Raw genomic sequence first — 25,614 nt, forward strand, 5'->3', positions numbered from 1 at the left:
CCCCCCCCCCCCCCCCCCCCCACATCCAGAGCCACTGTGCCTATTTAGAGGTTCTGTATTGGGATGGATCAGGCAAGTCCCCCTAAGAGCCATGCTTGGAAAGTCAGACTAGGGGAGGGAGTGCAGATTTGTTGGACACCCTGATGGTTCCTTTAACATCTATGCTCCCTGGCAGTCTGAATCCACACCACCTCCTTGCTCCCAGGATCCTGCCACGCAATCACACATCTCAGGGGTTGGGAAGGGTGGCTAGGTTCTGTTTGTGTTGATAAGAGTTTGACTGCTTCTTGCTGCTCCTGTCTACACTGTTGGCAGCTTAGTACTTCCAGCGAAGGGTTTCAAAAAGAGGCCGCAGTTCTATGAGCACAGCTCAACCTAAGAAGGAAGACAAAGAAAAGTAGTGCTAATTAGGTATGCATTTACATAGCAACGAGCCGGCTCTCCATCCTTCCAGCAGCCCGGTGAGGCCGTGTTAGTCTCGCTTTAAGGTTTGGAAACTGAAGCTCAGAGACTAATTAGCCCAGGAGGTGGAGAGTTGGTGGCAGATTTCCAAGTGAGGAGAGCCCAAGTCCATGTGTTGAGTGAGTGGGCACTACAGCTCAGAGACGGGGTGCCCCGTGTGAGTAAAGACGGAAGGGAGGGGAGCACCAGTGCCCCAGTCCTCCCTGGGAGAGTTAGAGGGCCGTGGGCAGGATGGCTAGCTCTGTGGAGGGTAGGGACAACGGTGGAATACTTTGCAGGACGGGAAGTTTCTACTTGGGGTGGTGGGAAGACTCACTGGAGGGTTTTGCACAACCGAGAGACGGGGTTAAGACAGTTTGAGAGACAAGCCTCCTGGCAGCAAGCCTGTAAGATGTCTAGTATGGGAGAAAAGGGGACCTGAAGTGAGCTGGACCCCCCCAGGCAGACGTGTAGGTAGCCGGTGCTCACCTGGGGAAGGTGTTGAAGAATCGCCAGGTAAAGAGTCTTCACAAAGGGGGGTTGGGGACCTTGCCAAACAGGTACGAAGCCCTGGATTCAGTCCCCAGAACCGTGTAAACAACATATGTAATCCCAGCATTCAGGAAGCAGAGGCAGGAGGATCAGAAGTTCAAGCTTGGGCTGGAGAGACAGCTCATCCACTAACATCACTCCTCTAAGAGACCCAGCTTTAGTTTGCAGCACCCACATTGGATGGCTCCCAACCAGTACTCGGGTTCCAGGGGACCCAGTGCTCTGCTGGCAACCATAGGCACACACACGCACACTCGCGTGCACGCGCGCGCACACACACACACACACACAGAGGCCTAAAAATAAAAAGAAATCTTTTTTTAAAAAGTTGTTAAAAGTCATCCTTGAATATGAGATCAGTCTGTGCTTCATATGACCCCACCTCGAAAATTAAAATTAGAAAAGATCCCAGCACTCAAGAGGCAGAGGCAGGTGGAGCTTGGTGAGTTCAACACCAGCCTGGTCTAAATAGTGAGTTACAGGACAGCCAAAGCAATATAGTTAGACTCTGTCTCCAAAAGTAAAAGCAAGCAAAAGACAATTCATATCGACAGAATGTTGAGAGTTGGTGAGGACCTCAAAGAGGCTGAAGCAATCCAAGGTGACTTCCTGGTTTCCTACCCTTGAGGGCCCTCGGTTCTGTAAGGGGATTGTATGAAGGTATTCTGTGTTCCAGGAAGGGAAGCTGCAGCGCTCAGAAGTCCTGCACGTGATACTCTGGTTTGCCTGGCTGTCAAGTGTTGGGAATTCTGCATACATTGAATTCTGGGACATTCTGGGGTCTTTTGTGGAAGGTGAAGGATAAGTCTTCCTGATCCAACACCAGTCTCTAATTCTAGATCGTCTAAGGCTTAGTTAGCATCAGGGTGTTTCGTCCGATGAGGACCATGGGTGAGGTCAAAAGCCTGGTGGTTTCTCTTGCAGTTCCTTTCTCCTGGAATGAATAACTCTTCATACCTTTTAATTGAGTCCACTAGCGATAATAAGACAGTTGACAGCCACTAGTGGGGTTTTAATTGTTGTTGTCTGGCTTTCAGCCTCGGAGAGCCTTCCCCGGTCATCCAGCAGTTCCAGGTCAGAAGGAGGAATCACGGTTTCTCAGACAGAGAGTGGAATATCCCCAGGCTTCCTGGAGACGGCAAGGGAACTCCCAGAAGAAGGGACTGTGCACACACAAGTGGCTGGCATTTGGGTTTCCAGCCAAGCCTCCCTTCCTGCTTTGGAACTCAGGGAACCAACCATGCTCTCCCAGAAGAGAAATTCATCAGGCCAGGAGCACTCCGGGCTGCGATTCCCTCAGACCCAGAGTCAACCTCCTCCCTCAGGCCATCCCTCGTGTGAGTATTCCTGCCCCAGTTAACCCTTCCAATTTAAAAATAACCCCAAATCGATGTGTATACCTGGCTGGCTAGTGCTAAGTGTCCGGCTAAGGGGAAGCAAAGAAAGATTTAAGAGCCATTTCTTCAATGCCAAGTGCTTTGGTTGGAAGTACAGTCTATGTCGTTTCTCTCGATATTGAGGTTCATGCTCAAAGTATGTTTTAACTGTATATGGAAGAAAATATCAGCCCATCTGGTGGCTGCTGCGCTCCCCACCTCCCGTCTCCCCCATTTTTTTCCCTCCCCTCCTCTGTACACACATACAACAAAGATTAAGCGTGACTGATTGGTGCGCCTACCGAGGAAGCCACATGCTAGGGCGGCTAAAATGTGAGCCGGACACTGCTGTAGCCTTTGATTAGCAGTTTGAGTTTTGTTTGTTTATTTTCGCAAACGCAGCTTCTTTGATGGCGGAGAAAATAGGTTCGTAATTTTTCCTGGCATTGTTTCGAGAGAAAGAGCCTACACAGTACAGGTGTTTGCCTGGCTTTAATGAGGCGCCGCGGCTGTAGAGAACAGCCCTGTCCCATTCTGCCAGGCCACGTCCTGCGCACCAGCCTCAGCTAGGCTGCTCTGCTCCGCAAGCACTTCTCCACTCTGCCAGGCCCCTGTGCTGCACGCTTGTCATTGTGGCTCCTCAGATGCCTGCCTGCCTGCCTGCCTAGATATCTAATCCTCTCAGGGACACTGCAATCTTCAGTAGTTAAGAATTGGGGCCTCGCGTGTCCCCAGGTTCCCCCAGGAGGCACATCCTGCCAGGAGCCAAAAAATGCTGTAAACTGCCCTTCTGCAAGCTGCTCGGGTTGTTTTTTAGCCTGGGACAAGACAGAGTAGCAGGATCTGCGCTTAATTTCAGAGGGGGTTTTGTATTTTTTAAAATAGATATAGCCTTTTATTTATCCTTTGAGAATTCCATGCATGCGTACAGTATGTTTTCATCATGTCTGCCCCCCTCCCATAAGCACCGTTCAGTTCCTCCAGACTCCTCCCAGATAACCACCGTTTCATACCTTCGTGTCCATCCATTCCCTCTCCCCTCTCTATGGGTCACTCCTTGCTGTCCAAAAATGCATGGGTGTGCGGCCATTCACTGGAGCACGGTCAGCCTACCAGGTACCACACCTCTTAAAGAAAACTGACTCTCCTCCCCAAGCAACCCTCATGTATTAATAGTGCCCCAGCTTGGGGTGGGGATTGACGTGCCGTTCCAAAAAGCATGAAGGCAGAGGTTTCTTAAAATATTTCTGCAAGACTGGGAGTTGGGGTTTATGTCATCAAAGCAACAACTGAGCCCAGAGGTCTTCTCCAGACAACCCTTTTAAAGGGACAGTCTTCTTGCCTAGGCTCGGCGTGCAGTTCTCTACTGTTGGGTGTGGACAGAATTCATGGTCGTGTTTGCAGGAGATTGCTTTTTAAGATTATTTGTAAGTAGTCTGGAGAGAGGGCTCAGTGGTTTAGAGTCCTTCCTGCTCTTCCAGAGAACCCGAGTTTGCTTCCTAGCAACCACATCAGGGGGCCCTGAAGTTACAACTGTCAGTAACTCGAGGTCCCAGGGATCAGATGTGTTCTTCTGGGCATCCATGGGTACATTCACACAAATGCTTGCATCTACTTGGACAAAAAAAATAATCTTTAAAAAAAAAAGATTATTCATGGGCTCAGCGGTTAAGAGCACTGGCTGCTCTTCCATTCCTAGCAACCCTGTGGTGACTCACAACCATCCATAATGCAATCTGGTGCCCTCTTGTGGTCTGAAGGCATGCAGACAGAACACTGTATTCATAATAAATAATAAATAAATAAATAAATCTTTTAAAAAAAAAGATTATCCATAAGCATTGGCTGCATTAGACAGAAGCTGTGCAGCCGGGTTCTGTGGCTTGGCGATTTACAATCAGCTATGCTAAGAGGAAGCACTTCCGAGGAATCTCCACTGTGATTCTGGTCAGAGTCGTTTAATATTAATAATATACCTTAAACCTAGGTCTGTGGTATATTTGAAATGAGTCCACCTTTCTAACTTTACTGGATTCGACCCCTTCTTCATCTGTATGTTTAATGCCAAAAGGCAACTGACCCTGTACTCCTGGCTGTCCTAGAACTCACTGTGCAGACCAGGCTGCTCTCAGACTCACAGAGACCTACCTACCTCTTTCTCCCAAGTGCTGAGATTAAAGGCGTGCGCCACCGTGCATGCCTACCTCTGACCCTCATTCTTGGAGTAGCTGTCCTTCTAGGACAGTGGTTTCTCAGTCTTCCAAATGCCGAACCCCTTTCGTTTAGTTTCTCAGGTTGTGGTGGCCCCCAACCAAAAATTTGCTGCCATTATAAGTTATCACATAAAGATCTGGATTTTCCGATGGTCTTAGGCAACCCCTGTGAAAGGGTTGTTCAACCTCCCAAAAGGGTCACAACCCACAAGTTGAGAATTACTGTTCTAGAAACTTCCATTTCTAATTTTTGGAGTTTCACTGTCTTTCATAGTCCTTGAGTCTTACTGAAGATTTCTCTTCCTTGGTGACCTGGGTGTCTGGCCACCCTCTAAAGTGGCTACTAGAGAGGACTTGGCACAGAGGACATACCCTGCTGCCTGAGGCCAAAGAGGAAACAAACTCCTTCTCTATTTGGTTTTCTCTCTCTCTCTCTCTCTCTCTCTCTCTCTCTCTCTCTCTCTCTCTCTCTCTCTCTCTCTCTCTCTCTCTCTTTCTCTCTCTCTATCTCATTAGCCTGGCTCCTCTCCTTCTACTGAATGGCAATCCTGAGGTTCTGCTGTCTGTTTCCGAGTCCATGATACAGGAGCAACAGGCATATAGGCAAGAATGCCACCGGGGAACCAGCAGGACCTGCCACTGCAGACTTGGAGTCAACCCTCCTGGCTGGCCAGCTCAGTGAACAAAGACAAGCAATGGAGTACTGGGAATGGGTGTGTGTGTGTGGTGGTGGTGGTGGTGGTGGGGTTCTGGCCTTATGATCTATGGAAAAGTTCAATGCTCAGACCAGTCAGGTTAGTGATGATCCTCACAAGGTGTACACACAGGTGACAAACTAAGGGTGTGGCAGGGATTAGATGATCTGAAAGGTGGCAGCATTGGGTGGTCCATTCATAGGCTGTCTACTGGGCCTCCTTTACTGCCCCCTAGCTACACAAGCATGTGGTGCTGGTTGGGTTTTGGTCAACTTGACACAAACTAGGGTTATCTGGGAAGAAGCAATAGAAAAAAAGCTTCCATCAGATTGGCCTGTAGGCCATTCTGTTGGGCATTTTTTTTTCTAGTGATTGATGTAGAAGGTTCCAGCCCACTGTGGGTGGTGCCACCTCCTGGGTTCTGTAAGAAAGCAGGCTGAGCTAGCCATGGGAGCAAGCCAGTAAGCAGCACTGCTCCGTGGCTCTATTTCAGTTCCAGGCCCAGTGACTTTTACCTAGAACTTTAAAATAAAATAAACTGTTTCTTTCCCAAGTTACTTTTGGTCAGTATTTTATTATAGCAACAGAATACAAACTAGAACACACTGTTCAATACAGCCTCTCCCATACCCTGGATAGCCAGAAGTTACTCTGTTTCTGAATAGAAACTGTATCTTACAGCACCAAAGCCGACCCTGAAAGATGAGCCAGGGATTACAAGAAAGCCCAAAGGCTTTGCCCTCCACCCTCTCCTGCTGCTGTCTCTCTAGACTTTCCATGGTCTCTTTGATGATCTCCCACTGCTGTTTGATCATGGCCTAGGGGTGGGGCTGTCAACAAAGCAACACACGGCAGGGGGGAGGAGGGGAGGAAGCTCTTCGGAAGGCAGAAATGTGTATGTTGAATTGTGTGAGAGCGACCACAATTGAGTGCTAAATTTAGTGTGAGCTTCCTGGAAATGGGGGCACTAGAGGAAGCTGGGTGGAGCAAGCAATTGTTGTCAGACAAAATAAGCCTACAGTTTAATCCATAGGCATGGATGTTTCGGGGGCAGTAATTCCAAGAGGAATATTTATGTAAGGAATGCTTTCCATTGCTGGCTTGTGAGAACCATGCTAATGCTCTTTGAAGGTGACATTTTGTAGAGACTCAGTAAGAGCTGGGGTGTAATAATGGGGCTTGACTCACGGAAGTCTTTCCTGTGGGCAGCCGAGCTGATGTGGTCCAGGTAAATTGCTTTGTGGTGGTTTCACTTTGTGAAGGGAGAGAACATTAAGACCTTGAAAGATCTGGGATTCAGTCTGTCTGGTTCTACCATCACCTGCCTCAGCTGCACTTGTGGGAAGTTCTGGACAGCAGTCAAGGTTGAGCAATGTGATGGATGCCAGAGGCTCTGGGGTTTTGTCCCGTGAGTGGAGAGGGACACGTCCACACCAGGTGAACAGGCATTCTCTCCACGGTTACAAAACTAAGAACTTAGTTCAGGCCTTGTCCCAGTGGGTGGTATTCCAGCTTTTACATTTTAATTTAAAATTTTTATGAGATTTGTTTATTTGTTTGTTTACTGTGCAGGGGAGTGCTGGGGCCAGAGGACCACCTGGAGGAGTCAGTTCTTCTCTCTCCGTCACATAGGACATCCCTGTGTGTGTGTCCAAGGTTCTATGGCCTTGCTGAGCCATCTCACCAGCTGGCTTTTCCTGCCCCTCTTCCTTTTCTCCTTTTGCCTTTCCTGGTTCAAACTCAGGTTTTCTCTTTCTGAATGGCTGCTTCAGGGTGGCCACCCGAGAGTGACCACTCATGCCAGCTTGCTGATAAGAAACGTAATGCATTTCCTTGTAGCTTCTGGAGCAGGTGTCTACGCAGGAGCATGAGCAATGCGTATAAGCCGCTCCCATTTTCATTCCATGCGCTGCTTTGCAGGAGTCTTTACACAGCTGTACCGTGAGGACTAAGTGAGATGCGCATATCTTAGCGCCATGCCTGAGGATGCAATTGCTCACTTCATGGTAGCGCCTTGCTTGGTTTAGTTGTTTTTTTTTTTTAATTACTTATTTATGTTTTAATGTTCATTGGTGGTTTTGCCTGCATGTCTATGGGAGGGTGTCAGAGCCCTGGAAGTAGAGTTACAGACAGATGTGAGCTGCCATGTGGATACTGGGAATTGAACCCTGGTCCCCTGGAAGAGCAGACAGTGCTCTCAACCACTGAGCCATCTCCCCAGCCACCACTGGGTTGAGTTTTGAGACTGGATCTCGCTCTGTATTTGAGATGGGCCTAGAACTTGCTCTGTGGACCACACAGGCGTCCAGCTCATGGTCTGTTTGCCTCGGCCTCCCAAGAACACAGCAGGTGCTGTCATGTGCAACCACAGAAGCTCGTCACAGTGCTGAGATGGGAGCCCTGCGGGGTCGTGGGACATGGAGCTGTTTTCCTTAGTGACTCAGCGATTGTGATCATATTTCTGTGGCTGTTTATTTGTTCAGACTACCAAAACGGGCAGGCCTGGGCTTTTCAGACTGAATCCAGTGTAGCCATCACAAGGGGGGGGGGGGGGGGGGGGGGGGGGGGGGGGGGGGGGGGGTTAAGGTTTTATTTGTAATTGCACGTGTGGAGGTGTATGGATGCTTGTGAGTGAAGGTGCCCTTAGAGGCCAGAAGAGGGCGTCGGACCCTCTGGTGTTAGAGTCATAGGCAGTGTGAGCCACCCAGTGTGAGGGCTGCAAACCTAACTCAGGTCCTCTGAAGGAACAGTACACACTCTTATGCCAAGTCGTCTCTACCCCACCATGGTGTTTTGATGGGAATAGGGAACAAATGATATGATCTAGTTGATTAGAAATAAAAATGCTTTGAAAGCAATTTGGAGACCGTTTATGGGACATATCCTTATCCATATCACTCCTTTCTTATATAAAGGTGGCTTTTGTTTGTGTCCCAGCCTGGCTGGCTGCCTTTGCACGCACATCTTTCTAGTCCCTTGTCTCTGTGGGGCCTGCACCCGCATCTATTTTCATGGACATCCAGTAAGCAGAGCAGCAGGCTGTACTCCCCGTGTCAGGGGAGTCTATGGTTTTGCACGAAAATGAAAGGAACGCTTTCTTTCCTATACTTTCTCTCTATGTCTAAAATCTGTTTGGGCTTTTGGTCACAACTGCACATAAGAATGGTCTTCAAAGGATGATTTATAATGGCAGCTTCCCTTTTTCCCTTTTCGGAGCTGTGACTGACAGCTGGAAGCCTTTCATGGTATAGGTCTAGAGAGCGCTCTGTTGCTGCTGACTTCAGGAGGAGAAGAGAGCAGAGAGCCTGCTTCCCTTGCCTCCACTGCTTTGCTCCCCAAGCTTTCCTGCTCCTTATTCTTGCCCTATTTACTAAGGATAGCTGTGGTGCCGGGGTTTGAACTCGGGGCCTCACACGTGCTAAGTGAGCTCTCGGCCACTGAGTCGCATGCTCAGCCCCTTGGTGTTGGGGCTTTAAGGTACCTCTTCAGAGTGAGTTCTTTAGTACCTCTGGCAAGTTTCCCAGTGGCAGGAAGCTCTCAGCCAGACATCTATGAGGAGCAGACCATGCATTCTGACCAATGGTATAGAACTGAATTCTTGAGGCTCTTGACAGCTGTCTGAGGACAACCATCTGTTTCACTGATCAGAAAAAGCTGTTCCCAGCCTAGCGTCTTTGGTCTCCTAAAGTTCCCTATGGTTTGGAGACAACATCTCTAAAGCTTAGTGAGAGGAACTAACTACAATAATGAAGTCTGCTTCTAGGTGAAATTACATCAAATGCCTGGGGAAATAACACACTCTCCTGTTAGTAGTTCTGTTAATGAATGTAGTTTGAATGGTGTTTCAAAGCCAAAGCTTTATGGTGACCACTATTTCGGGAATAATAAAGAGCCTTTGGTGGTGACCATGTTGGTAACTACTGTCGCAGGCCAGCAATGTCTTGACTGTGTTCTCCAGAGCCCCGGTGCTGACCGAGCAGCTGCACACCCTGTACCGGCTCAAACTTGGTTCATGGTATGGATGGGATTTTTAACCTATGGTAGCATTTGAACAAAAGGGTTACAGTGCCGAAAAGACAAACCGGCAGCAACAACTTTATCACAGTGGTCCATGGTGTGGAATTCTTACGCTGTGGAATGCAGCCCCTCTATAGAAAAATAAAACAAATTATTGCTTCGTCTGGGTTTCTCCTGTCTTCCTTTTCGCTTGCCTAGAAAGCTTAATTTCTGCATGTGAGTGCTCTGACTCCATCTCTAGCCAGCTCAGTGGGACGTAGAACTGGTGAGGTGAAAAAGAAGGAGGGTCTCTACTTGCGCTTGTGTGCATCAACATGATGCAAGCGTATGTTCTCTGTCACATCCACGGTGTACAGATTCATGCATCAAATACAATGAGCATTATTTGTACTTAGACAGAATCCCGATTTCCTTAGCCTTTCAAGTAGTTTTGAAGCATGTCTTCTTCTGTTTTAGCTTCTGGAAGTATAAAGAATTTTACCGACTCCGCTAATCTCCAAAGCCTGTCAGTCACTCAGACAAAGAGTACACATGTCACCAACACATTCACTGATGGTGTCACCAGAATGCTCCGGTCTTTGACTGTCAGCGTGGAACCCATAAATGAGACAGAGAGCTTGCCTGTGCATTCCAGAATTGCCGTAACGTCAGCCTCAGTCCCTTCTCCACCCTCTGTGGGTGAATCCAGGACAGACAGCAGACTCACTGAGAGGCCTGGAGACGGAGAAGGCATTGAGCCATCTATAGAAAATGGAGTTGGAATTCCATCCATACACTGGCAAAGTGATTCCCCCAGTAAGTAACTCACCTTTATTTGGCTTGTGGACATTTTCTATAGTTGGGTGCTCCTAGGGGGTCTCTTCTAGACCATTGTGCAGTCTCTGAACAAAAAGTGTGTCCTTGATGACGTCAGATCCTTTCCTGCTAGATCACATGATTGCATTTTTATCTTTGGGTGTGGACAATGCCATCCCTAAGATGAGACCATTAAGACCCGGAAGGCTTAAATAAAGCAAGCACAGCTTACTCAGCAGAGTGGAGACCTCAGCCTTGGGGCTGTCATAGTTTGGTCCCTCTTCATACCGTAATGTCATCTTCAAACCCTGGCCTGCCCTTTGCAGCTGGCTTCAGCGATTTTTGTGTGTAGTTCATCTCTATAAATAAGTTGTCAGGCAAATATATTTCCCAAATTCATAGTTTTGCTTACTCCTTATAGTTTATTTTACTGTACATCAGAAGTAGAAGAATGTTTGTCAGTATTCCAGCTGTTTTTTTTTTTTTTTTAGAAAAACCACTCTGTATAATATGTGTGCACACTGAACTTGTTGGCGGTAATGACTCCTTCATTGAGCTACTTTTCAAGGGACAGAGTTAAACATTTAAGCCTATAGATTAGTTTGCTGCTCTCAAGTCTCATGTCCAGAACTTTTATTTTTAATATTACTACATTGCTGCCATCCGATGATTTTAGGAAAATTTAGAACATGGTGATGCTTGTAGGGTGAGCCATATAAACACCATCCAAGATTCTCGGGCAGAGAGAAGCTTGCCTAGCAGGGATGCCATCTTAGCTGTTAAGCATCTTTTGCAGGTCCACTAACGGCCTCCCTCTACCCCAATATCCTACAGCCTCTGGAGGACATCAGCTCGCCGGCAGCCCCGAAGCAGGAAAAGGCAGTGCCAAGCCTCTGACTGAGGTAGCTTTTAGGCCAGTCCCCTCCATTGCTGATGGAGCGAGCACAGGACAGTGGTTCCTCGCCAAGAGCAAAACGTCTACAGATACCGCAGAGAGATCTGCTTCACATCCAGACACAAGGAGCCCTTGGGTTCGGACTCCGTTCTCACACACTGCACAGCAGCCCCGAGGTGGTGGCTCACGGCTGGGTAGGAAGAATTTCTCAGAGTCTTCATCTTCAGCTTCCTCGGAAAGTCTGGATTCCTCAGCCACACGTGGAGAACATTCAAGTGAGTTCTTACTGCGTGGAAGTATGCCACGGGCACTTAGGATACGTCTGGTCCTTTAATCTTCTAAAGCCTGTGCTAGGAAAGTAATTTTACTGATCCCAGGCCATTCTCTTAGCTGGTTAATACAAATATTCATGTCACATCCTTTTTATACATCTCAACCCTTTTTCTAGAGTGTATATATGTGCATATATACGTGTTCAGGTACACACGTGCAAATGGAGGCCAGCAGTCAACCTCCGGTGTGTACCTAAAAAGCTAGTCTCTCACTTGGGCTAGAGGCTCACTGATTAAATAAGGCTGCCATGCTCAGCTTTTGAAGGTGCTAAGGATTTGAGCTCAGGTCCTCATGTTTACACAGCAAATGCTTTCCAGACTGCGCTGTCTCCCCAGTCCCACATCTAAGGAGCCTTTGATGCCTCTTCTTCTCATACAGAATTTGGGGCTTCTGTGTCCAAGCCCTCCCATGGTATATAGCCTGCCCCAAACCCCAGTACCTCCTAATCACAGAACTTATGAACACTTCCTGTGAAAGCCATCATATCATATATGGCCTTTTGTGTTTTTAATTTTACATGGCCTCAAGGTTCATCAGGTATGTATCTGTCCTTCCGACTAATATTCCATCAGGGATGCACTGTTATTAATAGTGTCCCTATGATTGTTCAGAGACACATTTTATGCAGAGGCATGCTGTCTTAGAATTGCCAAGCTATAGATTTGTTACTTTTTGAGAGTGTTTCTCTGTATAGCAGCTCTGGCTGTCCTGGAACTCATTCTGTAGAGCAGGCTGGCCTCGAACTCACAGAGATCCACCTGTCTCTGCTTCCCGAGTGCTGGGATGAAAGGCGTGTGCCACTATCACTGCCTCCTAGGAGTATCCTTTTTAAGCCTTTGAGACACTGCCAAATGATTTTCCAAAGTAAATGTGTGAGTGTCTGTGTATACACATATGGAGAGAGTGGTATAGATTTACATTTCCCAGTTCACTATCCTAATGATCATGAACATGTGTTCATATAGTCATTGCCCGCGTGTATCTTCTTTGATGTCTATTTGAATGTTTTGACTATTTTTAAATTAAGCTATCATTTTTCTCATTGAATATAAAGGCATTTTGCATCTTCTGGACTCTAGTCCCTTTGATTTGTATAATTCATGGGCACTTTCTCCCATTCTGTGATTGTTATTTTTACTTTTTGTTGTTGTTTTGTTTTGTTTTGTTGTTTTTGTTTTTTGAGACAAGGTTTCTCTGTAGCTTTGGAGTCTGTCTTGGAACTAGCTCTATAGGCCAGCCAGGCTGGCCTTGAACTCACAGAGATCCACCAGCCTCTGCCTCCCAAGGGCTGGGATTAGAGGCGTGCACCATCACTGCCTGGCCATTTTTACTTTTTAAAAAAAAATTATTTGCTTTTATTTTATGTGCATAAATGTATCACCTGAATATATGTCTATGTGAAGGTATCATATTCTCTGAACCTAGACAGTTGTGAACTGCCATGTAGGGGCTTGGAATCGAACCCAGGTCCTCTAGAAGAACAGCCAGTGTTCTTAACCACTGAACTATCTCTCCAGCCCATCATTTTTACTTTTTTGATGATATAATTGGAGCATGAAAGTTTTTAATTTTGGTGAAGTCTAATATGAACATTTTAGAACATTTGGTTTTCTATTTTATTTATTTATTTTTGTTGTTTTATTCCTTTTAAATAATGTTTTTGAGTAATTTTTGAAGATGATTCCCCAGTGGTTTTGTCATAAAGTAGGTGCTTATGAAAGCAAACAGGGTTATCATCACATTCTCACAGATTTAAACTCTTTCCTCCCAACACTGCTAATAACTCCCCATTTCCTCCAGATGAGAATCCTCACTGACGAAGGAGGTCACAGCTTATTGCTACGCCTGTAACATGCAAAAGCGTCTGATCATGAAAGAATCAAACACATGTATGAGCCTGGTGTGGTAGTGCACACCTTTTAAATCCTGCACCCAGGAGGCAGAGGCAGGACTTTGTAGTGAATCTCAGAGTTCAAGGTCAGCCAGGTCTACATAGCCGTTGGACAGCCAGGACTACATGGTGAGACCCTGTCTTCAAAAAGAAAAGAAAAAAGGAAGGAAGGAAGCAAGCAAGGAAGGGAGGGAAGGAGGGAAGAAGGAAGGACAGAAGGAAGGATGGATGTATGGACGAACAAACATGGGGAGAAGATGTTTATGCTCTTTTATCTCTTGCCTGGGAAATATCATTTTCCACTCTCACCACTACAGGGCCCAGTATTTTTACCTTCTCAAAGCAAGACCGTGGAACCCTGAGTTGTGAGACTTGAATTCAGGGTCTTGTGCGCAGTAGGCAACACTCATGCTGACCCTGTGCTGTACCCTAGCACGGTCTTTGGTTCCTTCCAGAGCTTTTCTGTTTTACATCTCTCAAGACACTTCCCTCTGTGGGTGATGCTGCATTGGTTCATATGGAAAATACAGTCAGACTTTTGGGTGATAAAAATCTAGGTGGGGCTGGCTGCAGAGGGAGGGGGGATCATATCTGGAGAGCCTGGGTGTAATCAGGGGCACCTCGTAGGAACAGGATGCCAGGTGCTGCCAGCATTACTCGGGCAGAGGATCCCGGCAGACAGGTGGGATCAGCAGGATGTCTGTTGCTATGCACGGCTCTCACCGTGTGCCCTGCCAGGCATCCCAAAGCTTCCCACTTTTCCAAACTACGACAAAGCTGCAGAGGGACACTGAGTTTGCACACCAGGAAGCCAGGTCTGGGTCTTGAGAACCTGAATGGAGCCACACGCTGTACGAATCCTTTTCAGGGCCAATGGGGCCTCTGCAGTGTTGTCCAGCAGTAGTGAGTGTATGCACAGAAGCGGCCGCTGTCAATGCCGGGTGCTGTGTGGCCAACACATGATGCCTCTCTGAGGTCTTCAACTGTTCAGACACAGCCTGACCACTGGCGAAGTCTTCACCCCGGCTACACTCAATTCTCTGTGGCCTTTGCTATTTCTTTCTTACTTCTGAAAGTAGAGAGAAAAGACCACTCCAGAGAAGCCTTGTACAGGTAACTGAGAAAGTCTAAGCAACCTGCTTATGAGGCCCCAGAAGAGACATGTGGGTCACACACAGCCTCGCCCTTGACACCAATCACAGACTGGTGTTCTGGAACAATCACAGCCTTTCCCCTCAGCGCCAGTCCGGGAACTCCCTCTAGGAAGTACTCCCCTTTTGCCGAGATAGAAACAGTCTGTACAGGTTTGGGATTAACAGAAAGTCAGACTCAGACTGTCTCAAACAGCCCTGCCTGGGACCATGGCCTCAGGAGCCAGTGCAGTCAGCTGTGATCTTTGTATAGTCGTCCTGTGACTGGTGCTGTCACAGGGTAGTTTGTCTGGCTGCTAGACTTATAGTCCTTTTGCTCAAGGCAAAAGAGAGCTTGGGGCAGAGAGTTCTTGGGCATCAAGAGTTCAGGAATTGACTCCAATGTGTCAGCTTCCCTCATCCCCAGAGTTTTTGCTGATTTACAGAAAAACAAAGGAGTACTTACAATATAACCCAAACTTATATTTAACCCTTACGGTGGTTTTAAGAATTGTTAATGGAGTTGCAGAGATGGCACTCTGCCGTTGAGTGCAGACCCTCTCTTGCAGAGGACCTGAGTTCCACTACCATCACCCCAGCCAAATGGCTCACAACCACCTGTAAGTCTGGTTCCAGGGGATCTGCCGCCCTCTTCTGACCCCCTTGGATACTGCACTCATGTTTACAAACCCACACTCAGGTACACATAATTTAAAAATAAAAATAAAGGGTCTGGAGAGATGGCTCAGTGGCTACGGGTACTTGCTAGACTTCCAGAGGGTCTGGGTTCCTTTCCAGACCCCATGCAGTGGTTCACAACCGTCTGTAACTCCAGCTCCAGGGAGTCCAGTGGCCTCTGCTAGCTTCTGCAGTCATCAGAAACACATTTATACATGTAGGCAAAACACTTATACACACCAAAAAATTAACTATTAAAATTAAAATGTAAATAAATACTGTTTTTTAAAGATTTGTTTTATTTATGTGTATGTGTGCATAGGTATGTGAGTTTGGACTTTATGTTCATCATTTCTGAAAAGGATTTACTTGGTAATCTAATCATATAAACTAGTTCTGCTGTGGCATGTGCACTCCCACAGAAATATATAAATATAATAATATAAAGCAAAGAGCACCAGCTAAGTCCACCCTTAACCTCCATGCTTTGACAAGGGGTTATTTGTTGATTTTTTCAAGTCAGGATTTCTCTGTGTAGCTTTGGCTGTTCTAGGACTCGTTCTGTAGACCAAGCTAGCCTCAAACTCAGAGATCTGCCCACCTCTGCATCCTGAGTGCCAGGATTAAAGACATGTGCCACCACTGCTCAGCATCCATATTAATTTTTGACCCATGGTGACTGACATACCACAGGTGGGGCACTGAAGTTGCCACCAACGTCACTGGTAGAACGCTATGATTGTTATCATGTGTTGCCAAGCAGAAATCTTTGGCTGAAGGAACAGTCCTTACGGTGAATTCAGTAAGAGAGATATCAGGGCTCTCTCTGGTCGCAGGTAAAGAGTCTCATGGAAGCCTCTGGGTTCCAGGGACCCAGAATGTGAGGCTAAAAGTCCTCTTACTTACCTGTCCTGCACTTACCTGTCCTCTTTTTCCTGCAGTTCCAGAAGACAGTTTGCTGCTGAGCGACAGCCCGGACCGGGCAGGGAGCGCTTCAGGGGTGCGGTCCCCACACATGCACACGTCTACGATGCTCACCCGGAGCGGGGAGCGCACGCTGCGGTCCCTCGGACTCTCACACGCCGCTACGCACCCCGTGCACCCCACTCTGCGTGGGAACGTGACGGAGCACGCGGGCCTGCTGTCCCGGGCACCTACCCTTGGAGGTGTGTTTTCCCACAGCCGCATTCCTTGGCTGTAGATTGACTCACAGGCCTGGGATGGTTACGTTGGCTGGCAACCCAAAAAGTAGCTTACAGCTCATTAGGAAAAGAACCTTCTGGGTCCCCCCTCCCCACCGCAGGAAGCGCTCCCACCCCTATTGCCTCGGTCTTGCTTGAGGTATTTGGGATGACATCCGCCTGAGAGGTTAACTGTGGCGAAGGCCTTCTCCCAGGAAGAAATACCTCATTACACAGAGTGGAAAGTTGGGAGCGGTTTCCTTTTTCCATTTGATAATGGTAATTACTGCTTGGGATCTTGGGAGGTTTTCCACGCAATTTGCTTTTATTAAAAAAGAGCTTTGGAAACACTCCCTGTTTTTAGGCTCCCCACTTCTCCATTATTCCCACGTAGTCACTGCGGCTGGACCTCACGGGTGGGATCTCCTCTGGACCGACCCTGTTAGCCTTCCAGTACCGTCATGACCGAGAGTGCTTCCCACGAGAAGTCACCTCAGAGACAGTATCCCTCTTCCTTAAGTTCATGGATAAGTCACGAAGACTATTTTCCAGTGCCTATCTCAAACATTCCTTGCTTGCTTGTACCAACTTTCTCTTTTCTCTTTGTAGTCACTGAGCTGAACCACGGGCCAGAGCATGGCACAGATGCTGAACAAGGGCCTTCCAGTGACCACACAGACCACGCCTATGCCTCGTCTGCTTTCACCAAAGGAGAGCGGTCATTACTGTCCATTACAGAGAACTCTTCCTCCTCAGAAACCAGCGAGAGTGCAACCTCTTTTGCAACCTCAGACTCTCCACGCGTAGACTTTTCTTCTTCTTCTCAGGGGCAGACTAAAGAAAATAACGCGTCCTCCTACAATGGCGAACCTGCACAGTCTTCCACAGAGTCGCTGGTTTTGCATCCATCCAACCTTCCGTCCTCCGCATCCACCGTGAATATGCCAAACACCCTGGTTCTTGATGCCCGCACTAAACCTGTTGAGGACCAATCCGAGTCAGAGGCCCCTTGGCTCCTTCCCTCAGAGTCACCGCCCCGCTGGTTTTCAGCCACTGTGCCATCAAAGGGGTCTCCCACACAGCAGCTAAAGTCTACCTCCGACACAGCCACGCCCTCGTCATCCTCACCGTCACCTTTGCCTGTCTCCTTCATGGTGTCAACCCTCACCCCACACTCCGTCTCACAAGCAACCTTCCCACGCTCATCTTCTACCCTAGTCCCCCACAGGGCGAAGGAGCCACGCGTAACGTCGGTCCAAATGTCCACAGTGGAATCAGCCATAGCCATGTTCCCTGGTAACCAGACAGCAGACCCCAAGAACCAGAGCGCCCCGCAGCCAGAGAAAGCCATCACAGAAGCACACTCACCACGCCTGGTGTCTCTGCCCACAGATCCTACCCAAGCAGTAACGATGAGCCTTCCTTCAGGGACCCCTTGGTCCCCAGCCTTAATGGGGTTCTCCACAGAGCCAGCCCTCCCAGCCACCAGCACCAGCTTAGCCCAGATGTCTCCAACTTTGATGTCTTCCACTTCCCAGACTACCCACTCTCCTGCCACCAGCCCCAGCACCCTGTCGAACACAGAAGCTTTGACTCCGGGAGTCATGGTTGTGCACATTACCCCTGAGAAACAGCACCTGCCGACCAGTCCTGAAATTCCAGTGTCACAGACCTCCACAGAAGGGGACCTCACCACAGAAGGGAACCGGGGGCAAATGGGTCCTACCACCTCTGCTGTCCCTCCAACCACTACACCCACATCAGCAGATGCTACCACAAAGCTTGACCAGGCGGAAGAGGCCAGCCCGGTTTCACCTTCTCTCAGACCATCTTCCCCTCAAACTACAAGTGTTTCTAAGGCTGAAATGTTGACGTCCAAATATACCACCGCCGCTGCTCAGAGCACCCCAGAGTCACCAACAGCGCAGCCACCTCCAGCCCCAGGTAAATGCTTCTTCTTACAAACACACACATTGACTGCTAGGTCCTGCCTGACACTGAAGCTGCAAAGGCCTTGGGGCCTGTGTGGGTGTGTCAACATGGCTAGTACAACGTCTCTTTGATGACCCAGAATGCCTCCCATTGAAATACAAAGCATGCAGTATGGGCAGCGTGGCCCTAATGTTCTTCTAAGAGCTCCCCCAATTTACATGACTCTGTCTGAAGAAAGGAGAGAACACCCTTTGGCCCTGTGTGGCATGCATAGAGGATATAACTGTAGCCTCCATACCCTCTTACTGTCCAAGCTTTTCAAGCATGTCTTTAACTCATCTGAGGGCAGAGCAGGCCTAGATGTGGGTTTGGACAGTGGAGAAACTGAAAAAGCAACATTAACGGGGCTAGGATGCAGGATGGGGGTAGAGCGCTTGCCTGGTGGATGCACAGTTTCCAGCAAGTTCTCCAGCGGCACCAAAGAGAAGAGCTTTAGGTGGTCTGGTAGAGGTAGGGGTGGGTTGAATGTCTGCTCTCTAGAGAGAACTGAGAGCTTCCAAGTCAGTCAGCTCAGGGTCTTTCAGGGTCAAAGGCTGCTTTCCATCCAGGGAGACCCAGAGTTCTTTGTCTCCCCGATACTCTGGTTGGTAACCAGAGGACTTCTAAACAAAAGGATGTTCAGCAAACCTCTTCCCAGTGGCCTCTTGACTCGCGTTTCTTTCCTTGTACATAAGGTTATCTGTCCAGCCGTGCTGCAGGTACCAGTGTAAGGAAAAGAAGGCCAACCCAGGGCAAAGAACGGCAGAAGCAGGGATAGCAGGATGTGGTGCTCACAATGCCCTTGTGGTTGATCCAGACTCAGGAAGGGAGAACTGCTGTTGAGGATGGCAAGACAGACGCCATCTCGAGTAAGAGGGAAAGAAGGGGATACCCTTTGATGGCTACAGCAGAGAGCTCTGTTAGTGGCACAGTAGCAATGAGTCAGTGAAGATGAACCTGGGGGCTCAGGGTCAGAAGCCATCCCCCCCCCCCCGCTAGTCTACAGTGCTCACTTCTCAGCAATCTATGTCTAAGAAGTAAAAGATGGTTGCTTCTACAGAAAAAAAGCATCTACATTTCTACTGAGCAGTACAGTCAATACCAGTCACCAGACTCCCTTAAAGCAAGGGTTAGCTGCTACATTTCCTATGGATAAGGGTTTGCAGCGTCTACACAGGAAACTATAGACTTATATAAAATGGGCATCATGTTTAATTACATAGGTGTTCTGCTTGTATAGGTGATGCTAGGTAACATTAAAGTGTGGGGCTGGACAGACCACTCAGCATCTGTTTAGAGGGCACAGTGCTCTAGTAGTGACCCTCAGTTTGGTTCCCAGGACCCACATGGAGCACCTCACAGCCACTTGTAATTTCAGTCCTAGGAGGATGCAACGCCTTCTCCTGGCTTCCATAAGCAGTGCACCCCTGTGCTCATCCCGTCTCCCTCCACACACACATAATCTCAGAATAATAAATTTCAGCAGTAGCCATGAAGGGTAAGCCTGCCGTGTCTAGAGTGGCCCATCTATTTCAGGTTACTCTTCTAAAGGCCCCAGCATCTGTCTTCTTTCCCTTGTTCCCCAGTGATTTCCTCCCTGCAAATGATGACCATGTTTTGTAGGCTTCAGGCTTTCCTAAGAGCGTCTCAAACCCCCAGTGAAACAGCATTTCACAACCGAAGCATGGACGCTCTAATTATAGAGCCAAACAGTGTGGGCATCCTGGGGCAGGGATAAGGAGTAAGATGCCAAGGCGACTTTAGAGTCTACCCAGAAAGCCCCTCATGGCTCCAGGTATGGAGAGAAAGAGCTGAGCATGAGATGCCTGAAATCCTGGCAGCTGGGAGGCAGAGACAGGAGACTCTGAAGTTCCCTGTCATCCCAGGCCACCTAGGAGTTTGAGACCAGCATTGAACTACATGAGACCATGCCTTAAAAAAGCAAAGAAAAGAGGCTGGAGGGATGGCTCAGAGGTCAAGAGCACTGGCTGCTCTTCCAGAGGGTCTGTGTTCAATTCCCAGCAGCCACATGGTGGCTCATAACCATCCATAATGAGATCTGGCGCCCTCTTCTGGCTTGCAGGTGTTCATGCAGACAGAATACTATCCACATAACAAACAAATAAATAAATGTGAAGAAGAAAAAAAGAGAGGGCATTGCGATGCTTAACTGATAATTTTCTCAATGGCGTACCATCTGTGGAAGCCAGGTTAAATTTCGAGACATTCGGAAGCTGAACATTGGTGGTGAATGTGTAATCCCAGCACCTGGGAGGTAGAATTAAGTGGATGGGGGGTGGGGATCAAGGCCAGTCTGAGCTATATAATTAATTTGAGACCAGCCCAGGTTACATGAGACCATCTCAAAATAAAACAAAACATCAAAAAGCATAGCAACTTCAAGTATATGTGTTTCAAGATTTTCAGATAAAGGTTTCTGTAGTTTTGACAAAATCCAAGAGAAAAAGTAAGCCATGCATATGTGTGCACTTGCGAACACACAGAGTGAATCTTGGAGCAGTCAGGATACATTGCCAGGGATTCTCTCCACCTTGAAATGTGTTTTAAGTTGGCATTCACTAGCCTAGTAGAATTTTCTAAGTGCCACAGCAGCCATATAACCATCAGTCCTGCACAGAGAGGCCTGCAAGAAGCATTTAATATGCACGCTTGCATTCGAGATCTAAGTACCCAGCACTTTACTATGAAGGCAAACTAGTACCAGTGCCCAGTTTCAGCACCTCTGTCTTTGCTCCTTTTGGGACCCTGTGCTGTTTTAGTGGTGCGATTTTTCAGGACAAGCAAACACAGGCGAGAACCAAACCTTAGCCGAGAGAATAAGATGTTTGCCAGGGCTGTCTGACATTGCCTGTGTTATTCCCGCCTCTGTTTGCTCAGTCAACAGCTGCACCGTGAACCCTTGTCTTCATGATGGCGAGTGCATCGTGGACCTCACCGTGAGTCGTGGGTATCGATGTGTGTGCCCACCTGCCTGGCAAGGCGACAACTGCAGTGTGGGTAAGAGAGGCTGGGACCTTTTCTATGATGCTACCTTGGGTGGTCGGGCTATCCAATAAGATCCTTTTCTATGATGCTACCTTGGGTGGTCGGGCTATCCAATAAGGTCCTTTCCCCAGCATTGACAGCACGTACTGTGCTTGCAGAGGGCCAGGCACCCATACCCAGCAGTTCAGAACTGCCTGGAATTTTAGCTCCAAAAGAATTGGACACCTCGGGCCTCTGCAGGCACCCGCACTCATGTGTTCACATACATATACATAATTACAAACAATTCTTTTTAAAAGAGTCTTTTTCTTCTAGAGTGTACAAGGGTAAGAATTTTAGTTGAATAGTCTTCTCACTTGAGTGTTAGCATGCTGGTGTGTTGTATATGGTATGAGGGATCACAGCATGATACAGACAAGACAAACTTTTGACCTGGTTCTATTCCGTACCTACCCTACACCCCTGCAACACTGAACTATCTCCAGCTCCCTAAAGATACCTACACTCTCTTGCCCTGGGCATTTACTCTGCTGATTCCTCAGTTTGGAATCTTAGCCTCCCCACAACGATCTGCTTGTTGACATCCCTTTAGCCTTATTTATATTTAAATAGTATTTAAAACATTCTTTAATTCTTCCCTGCATCAAAGTCTACTATTTCTGCTGGGCATGTCTTTGATCCCAGTACCCAGGAGCCAGAGATAGTGGGCTCTCTGTGAGTTCAAGGCTACCCTGGTCTATATGGTGAGTTCCAGGCCAGTCAGGGATGAAAGGATGAGGCACTGTATCAAAACAACAACAACAAAAAATAATAATAATAAACAACTAGATCTACGTACATCTCTGCACATCCAAATCCTGCCTTGTATTCTAGTTAATTCTTCAAATGGCTGCCTCTGCCCAGACAGGTAGTCGTTCCCTGAGGACAAGGGTGGTTTCCTGCTCTTCTTTTGTAGCACGCTCCACACAGCGCCATTTGGCTCTCAGTACACACGGGCTTATAATTCTTTGGCTGCCACCCCCTCAACATGCTCTTGCTCGTCCTCCTCTGCAGATGTGAACGAATGCCTCTCGAGCCCCTGTCCGCCCCTAGCCGTGTGCAACAACACTCAGGGGTCCTTCACCTGCAGGTGCCCGGTTGGCTATCAGCTGGAGAAAGGAATCTGCAATCTGGGTAAGAGAGTTACGTCTGTCTTAGAACGTATTGACCGGTTTTCTTCCAAATCAAAGCCAGTCTTTCCCCCCAAGATAGAAAATTCAGGAATATAGAAGGAAGGGAAGCATGGGGCCTATTATTCTAACACTTGGAGCTGCAGTGCTCTTCCTCACAATTTGTTGATGTACATCTATTTAAATTCAAGACCTAGCCATAAAGTATCTTCCTGTTACTAAAAAGTACAGATATCTTAATGCCTACATAATATTCTTATTTATGCATAACATTGCTTGCTCAGCCACTCTGCCCTGTTGTTAAGAATAAAAAGTCAAAAGAATATTCCCACTGCATAGTTGTTTTGTGATTTTAGAGCGAGAAAAGAGTAAGATTCTGATTGCCCTCTGTGTGCACACATTCTTCATGTTTTCAAACGCGATCTTCACGTTGCTAGCCACAGACAGATACATTTTGACACAGCTGCTGGCCACCTTATTGGCCATATTTTGTTCCTCATTTGGCAGTTCCATGAAGCTTGTTAGTTCCAAATTCACTTCTCATCCTTCGGGTTAAAACACAAATCAACAAACCCAGTGAGAACTAAGTAAGGCTCTGAAGAGATGCTCAGCAGCCAAATTTGGGTCACCGCTGCTGAGTCCTGGTTCCCAGCCTGCAGTTCTTTCTATTCTACAAGCGTGTGTTCATTTGAAGAGCATCCTTGCACACAGGGCATGACCCTTGTTGGGTTGCTGAATTTAATACCTTGCTTACTGGAGAAATTAGAATGAGAAATACAGTTTCAGCGCTGTGGAAAGAAACTGGCTGGGGAAATGATTTGCCTTGGGATCAGCTTCGGTTGCCCAGGCTGACATCACACACACAGTGCCCACACAGCCAGTGTTTTTGAGAGAACCAATGTCTGTGTCTTCTGCAGGTGCTGTCTGCGTGAATTCCTATTACCCATAGGCAGAAGGGACTTCTTAAGGCTGGCACGTCCCTAAAATAAGAATTTTCAAAGTTGGTTGAAATACAAGAACTGAGCATTGTTTTAGAAAGAAAAATCTACAGGTGTAGACATGAGTCAAAAATCAAGAATTCCTCTCGGTGTAATAGTTGATGTGCATTTGGGTAACCTGTTTCATGTCGCCACATCCTACCGGGAACTAGATAAGAGTGCGCAGTTGAAGGATGAAGAAGATGGGAATATTTCCATTTTCGTTTGTGTTTTGAAGCCCTCTGGAAAGTACACTTGCCAGGTTTCAAATGCCTGGCTTCAGGCCCTTAGCCAGCACCTGCGAACACAGAGCCAAAGCCTCTAGTTCCTCATCTGTGAAATCAGATTGCAGTCTGCTCCACTTCTCACTCAAGGTTTGGGAATGGCGAATAAAGTGATCTGCTGGAGCACGCTCTGAGTGTGGGAAAGGGCTGTCCAGATGGGAGGCAGCATTCTCCAGACTGGATGCGGTGTAAGCCACCTGCTGTCAATGCAGAGCCGTTGTTACAGGTCCCTGGTAAAGGCTGCAGTTAAGCTGGGATGAAAATCCGTCCTGGGCTAGTGAGAGGGTTCAACAGGTGAAGGCACCGGCTGTCAAGTTTGACTACCTGAATTTGATTCCTGGAACCCACATGGTAGAGAGAGTCAGTTCGTGCAAGCTGTTCTCTGGCTTTTGCAAGGGTACCTTGGCACATGAACACACACGCACATGCACACATGCATGCACAAAGCACACACAAAGTAAATAAATGTAATAATTTTTTAAAAAATACCCGTCCAGATGATGTAAGCTGTCTTGAGTACACTAACTCTATTAGAAACACGGACACATCTGTGTCTTTCCACAATGTCAGAATTTATTGAGTAACAATAAATTCACAGGCTACTTCAATTTCATTTGCTATAATTTGCCAAGTTATTCTGATTTCCCTTGATAGCTGGCCATTGGCAAGCGTAGGTTCTTTTATTCCAAATTTAATTACTAATATTAACTCTGAGATCACACTTTATACATCACAGTGTGTTGTAGGTGCGTGTGCATGTGTGTGTGTGCATGCATGTGTGTGTGTGTACAAGCGTGTGCACGGGTATGTTGGTTACAGACCACACAAGGGTTAAGGTGGCAGAGAGCTGACACAGATGAGAAGAGACTCCCTTTAGTTGTTACATCAGGAACCGGGCTGTAGCTGTAGCACTGCAGAGGCGCACACTGGGCTGCTGTGGGGCTGCGGGCTTGAGCTGGGACTATAAGGCGAGATGAGCTGTAGAGGAACAGGACTGGAGGTGAAGCGCAGGCCCATGTAGTCCATAGGCATGATGTGCTATGCGGGACAGGGTCCAGAGGGGCAAAGGGACAGGGAATACCATGTCAACAGTGGAGACTTAGCCAGGCTAAGGCCCTATGGACAGTCGGACAGTCTTTGTGCATGTTGGGTGGTCAGATAGTTGCTGGGGGCATTGCTAGGCATGGCAGGTGTCTTCCTGTTTATGGGGATACAGAAGAGGGTGTTGCGCTGTTCCTTGGTGTGTTTCGTCAGCTTTAGGGCCTTGGTTTCCGATAAGTTTTAATAAGCTGTATACTCATACAAAGACCCAATCTAATTTGATATATTCTTGCAAGATATCAGTCTGTGCCCCATGGATGGTTCTGGGCAAGAGGGAGTGTCTTTGTCCACAGCATGAAACAGAGTCAAATGCAGCTTATAAAATGGAGTCACCCAGGCAAAGCATTGACTAAAAGCCACTGGTTTTACAATAAGCAGTAACTTGAAGGCAAACACAGCCTCATCTCCACAAAGGTACAATACCTTCAGAAGCCAGGTGGTGGAGGTGCATACCTTTAATCCCAGCACTTGGGAGGCAGAGGCAGGCGGATCTCTGTGAGATTGAGGCCAACCTCGTCTACAGAGTGAGTTCCAGAACAACCAGGCCTCCACAGAGAAACGCTGTCTCAAAAAAAAAAAAAAAAAAAACCTACATAAATAAACACCTTCAGCAAATCCCTTCTAGGAAAGAGGCCAGGGTTTGGGTGAAGACAGGCGCTGTTTCTCATGCTGAAAACAGAAGGCACATTCAGAAAACTTCCATGCGCCCAACCCTCATCCTGTGCACATTTTTATATGGAGAGTCTGGATCTGAACCTGTGTGGGAAGTGAAGAGGGCTGGGTCAGCTTGTGTGCAGGGTGTCCCACAGGTAGCGCAGATGGGAGGAACGCAGCTCAATTGGCTAGCGGTCCCGTCTTTCCCTTTTCAAGTCATTTGGCTTCATTGTTCGCAAACATCACAGGAACATG

At 47.7% G+C, this 25,614-nt stretch overlaps 1 protein-coding gene across 1 annotated transcript in view; it reads left to right on the forward strand.

The window, feature by feature from the left end:
- Heg1 (heart development protein with EGF like domains 1) overlaps positions 1-25,614 on the forward strand; it is an 84,153-nt gene that overhangs the window by 22,713 nt on the left and 35,826 nt on the right. Inside the window, exons 2-8 of the mRNA XM_050159820.1 lie at positions 2,031-2,330; positions 9,751-10,089; positions 10,924-11,259; positions 15,958-16,182; positions 16,807-18,141; positions 21,067-21,186; positions 22,228-22,347. Coding sequence (XP_050015777.1) covers positions 2,031-2,330; positions 9,751-10,089; positions 10,924-11,259; positions 15,958-16,182; positions 16,807-18,141; positions 21,067-21,186; positions 22,228-22,347 — 2,775 coding nt within the window. The remainder of the gene's footprint in view (positions 1-2,030; positions 2,331-9,750; positions 10,090-10,923; positions 11,260-15,957; positions 16,183-16,806; positions 18,142-21,066; positions 21,187-22,227; positions 22,348-25,614) is intronic.

This window comes from Alexandromys fortis, unplaced genomic scaffold (assembly GCF_014885135.2).
Source record: "Alexandromys fortis isolate MF-2015 unplaced genomic scaffold, M_Fortis_MF-2015_v1.1 scaffold_119, whole genome shotgun sequence".
Classification (NCBI taxonomy): Eukaryota; Metazoa; Chordata; class Mammalia; order Rodentia; family Cricetidae; genus Alexandromys; species Alexandromys fortis.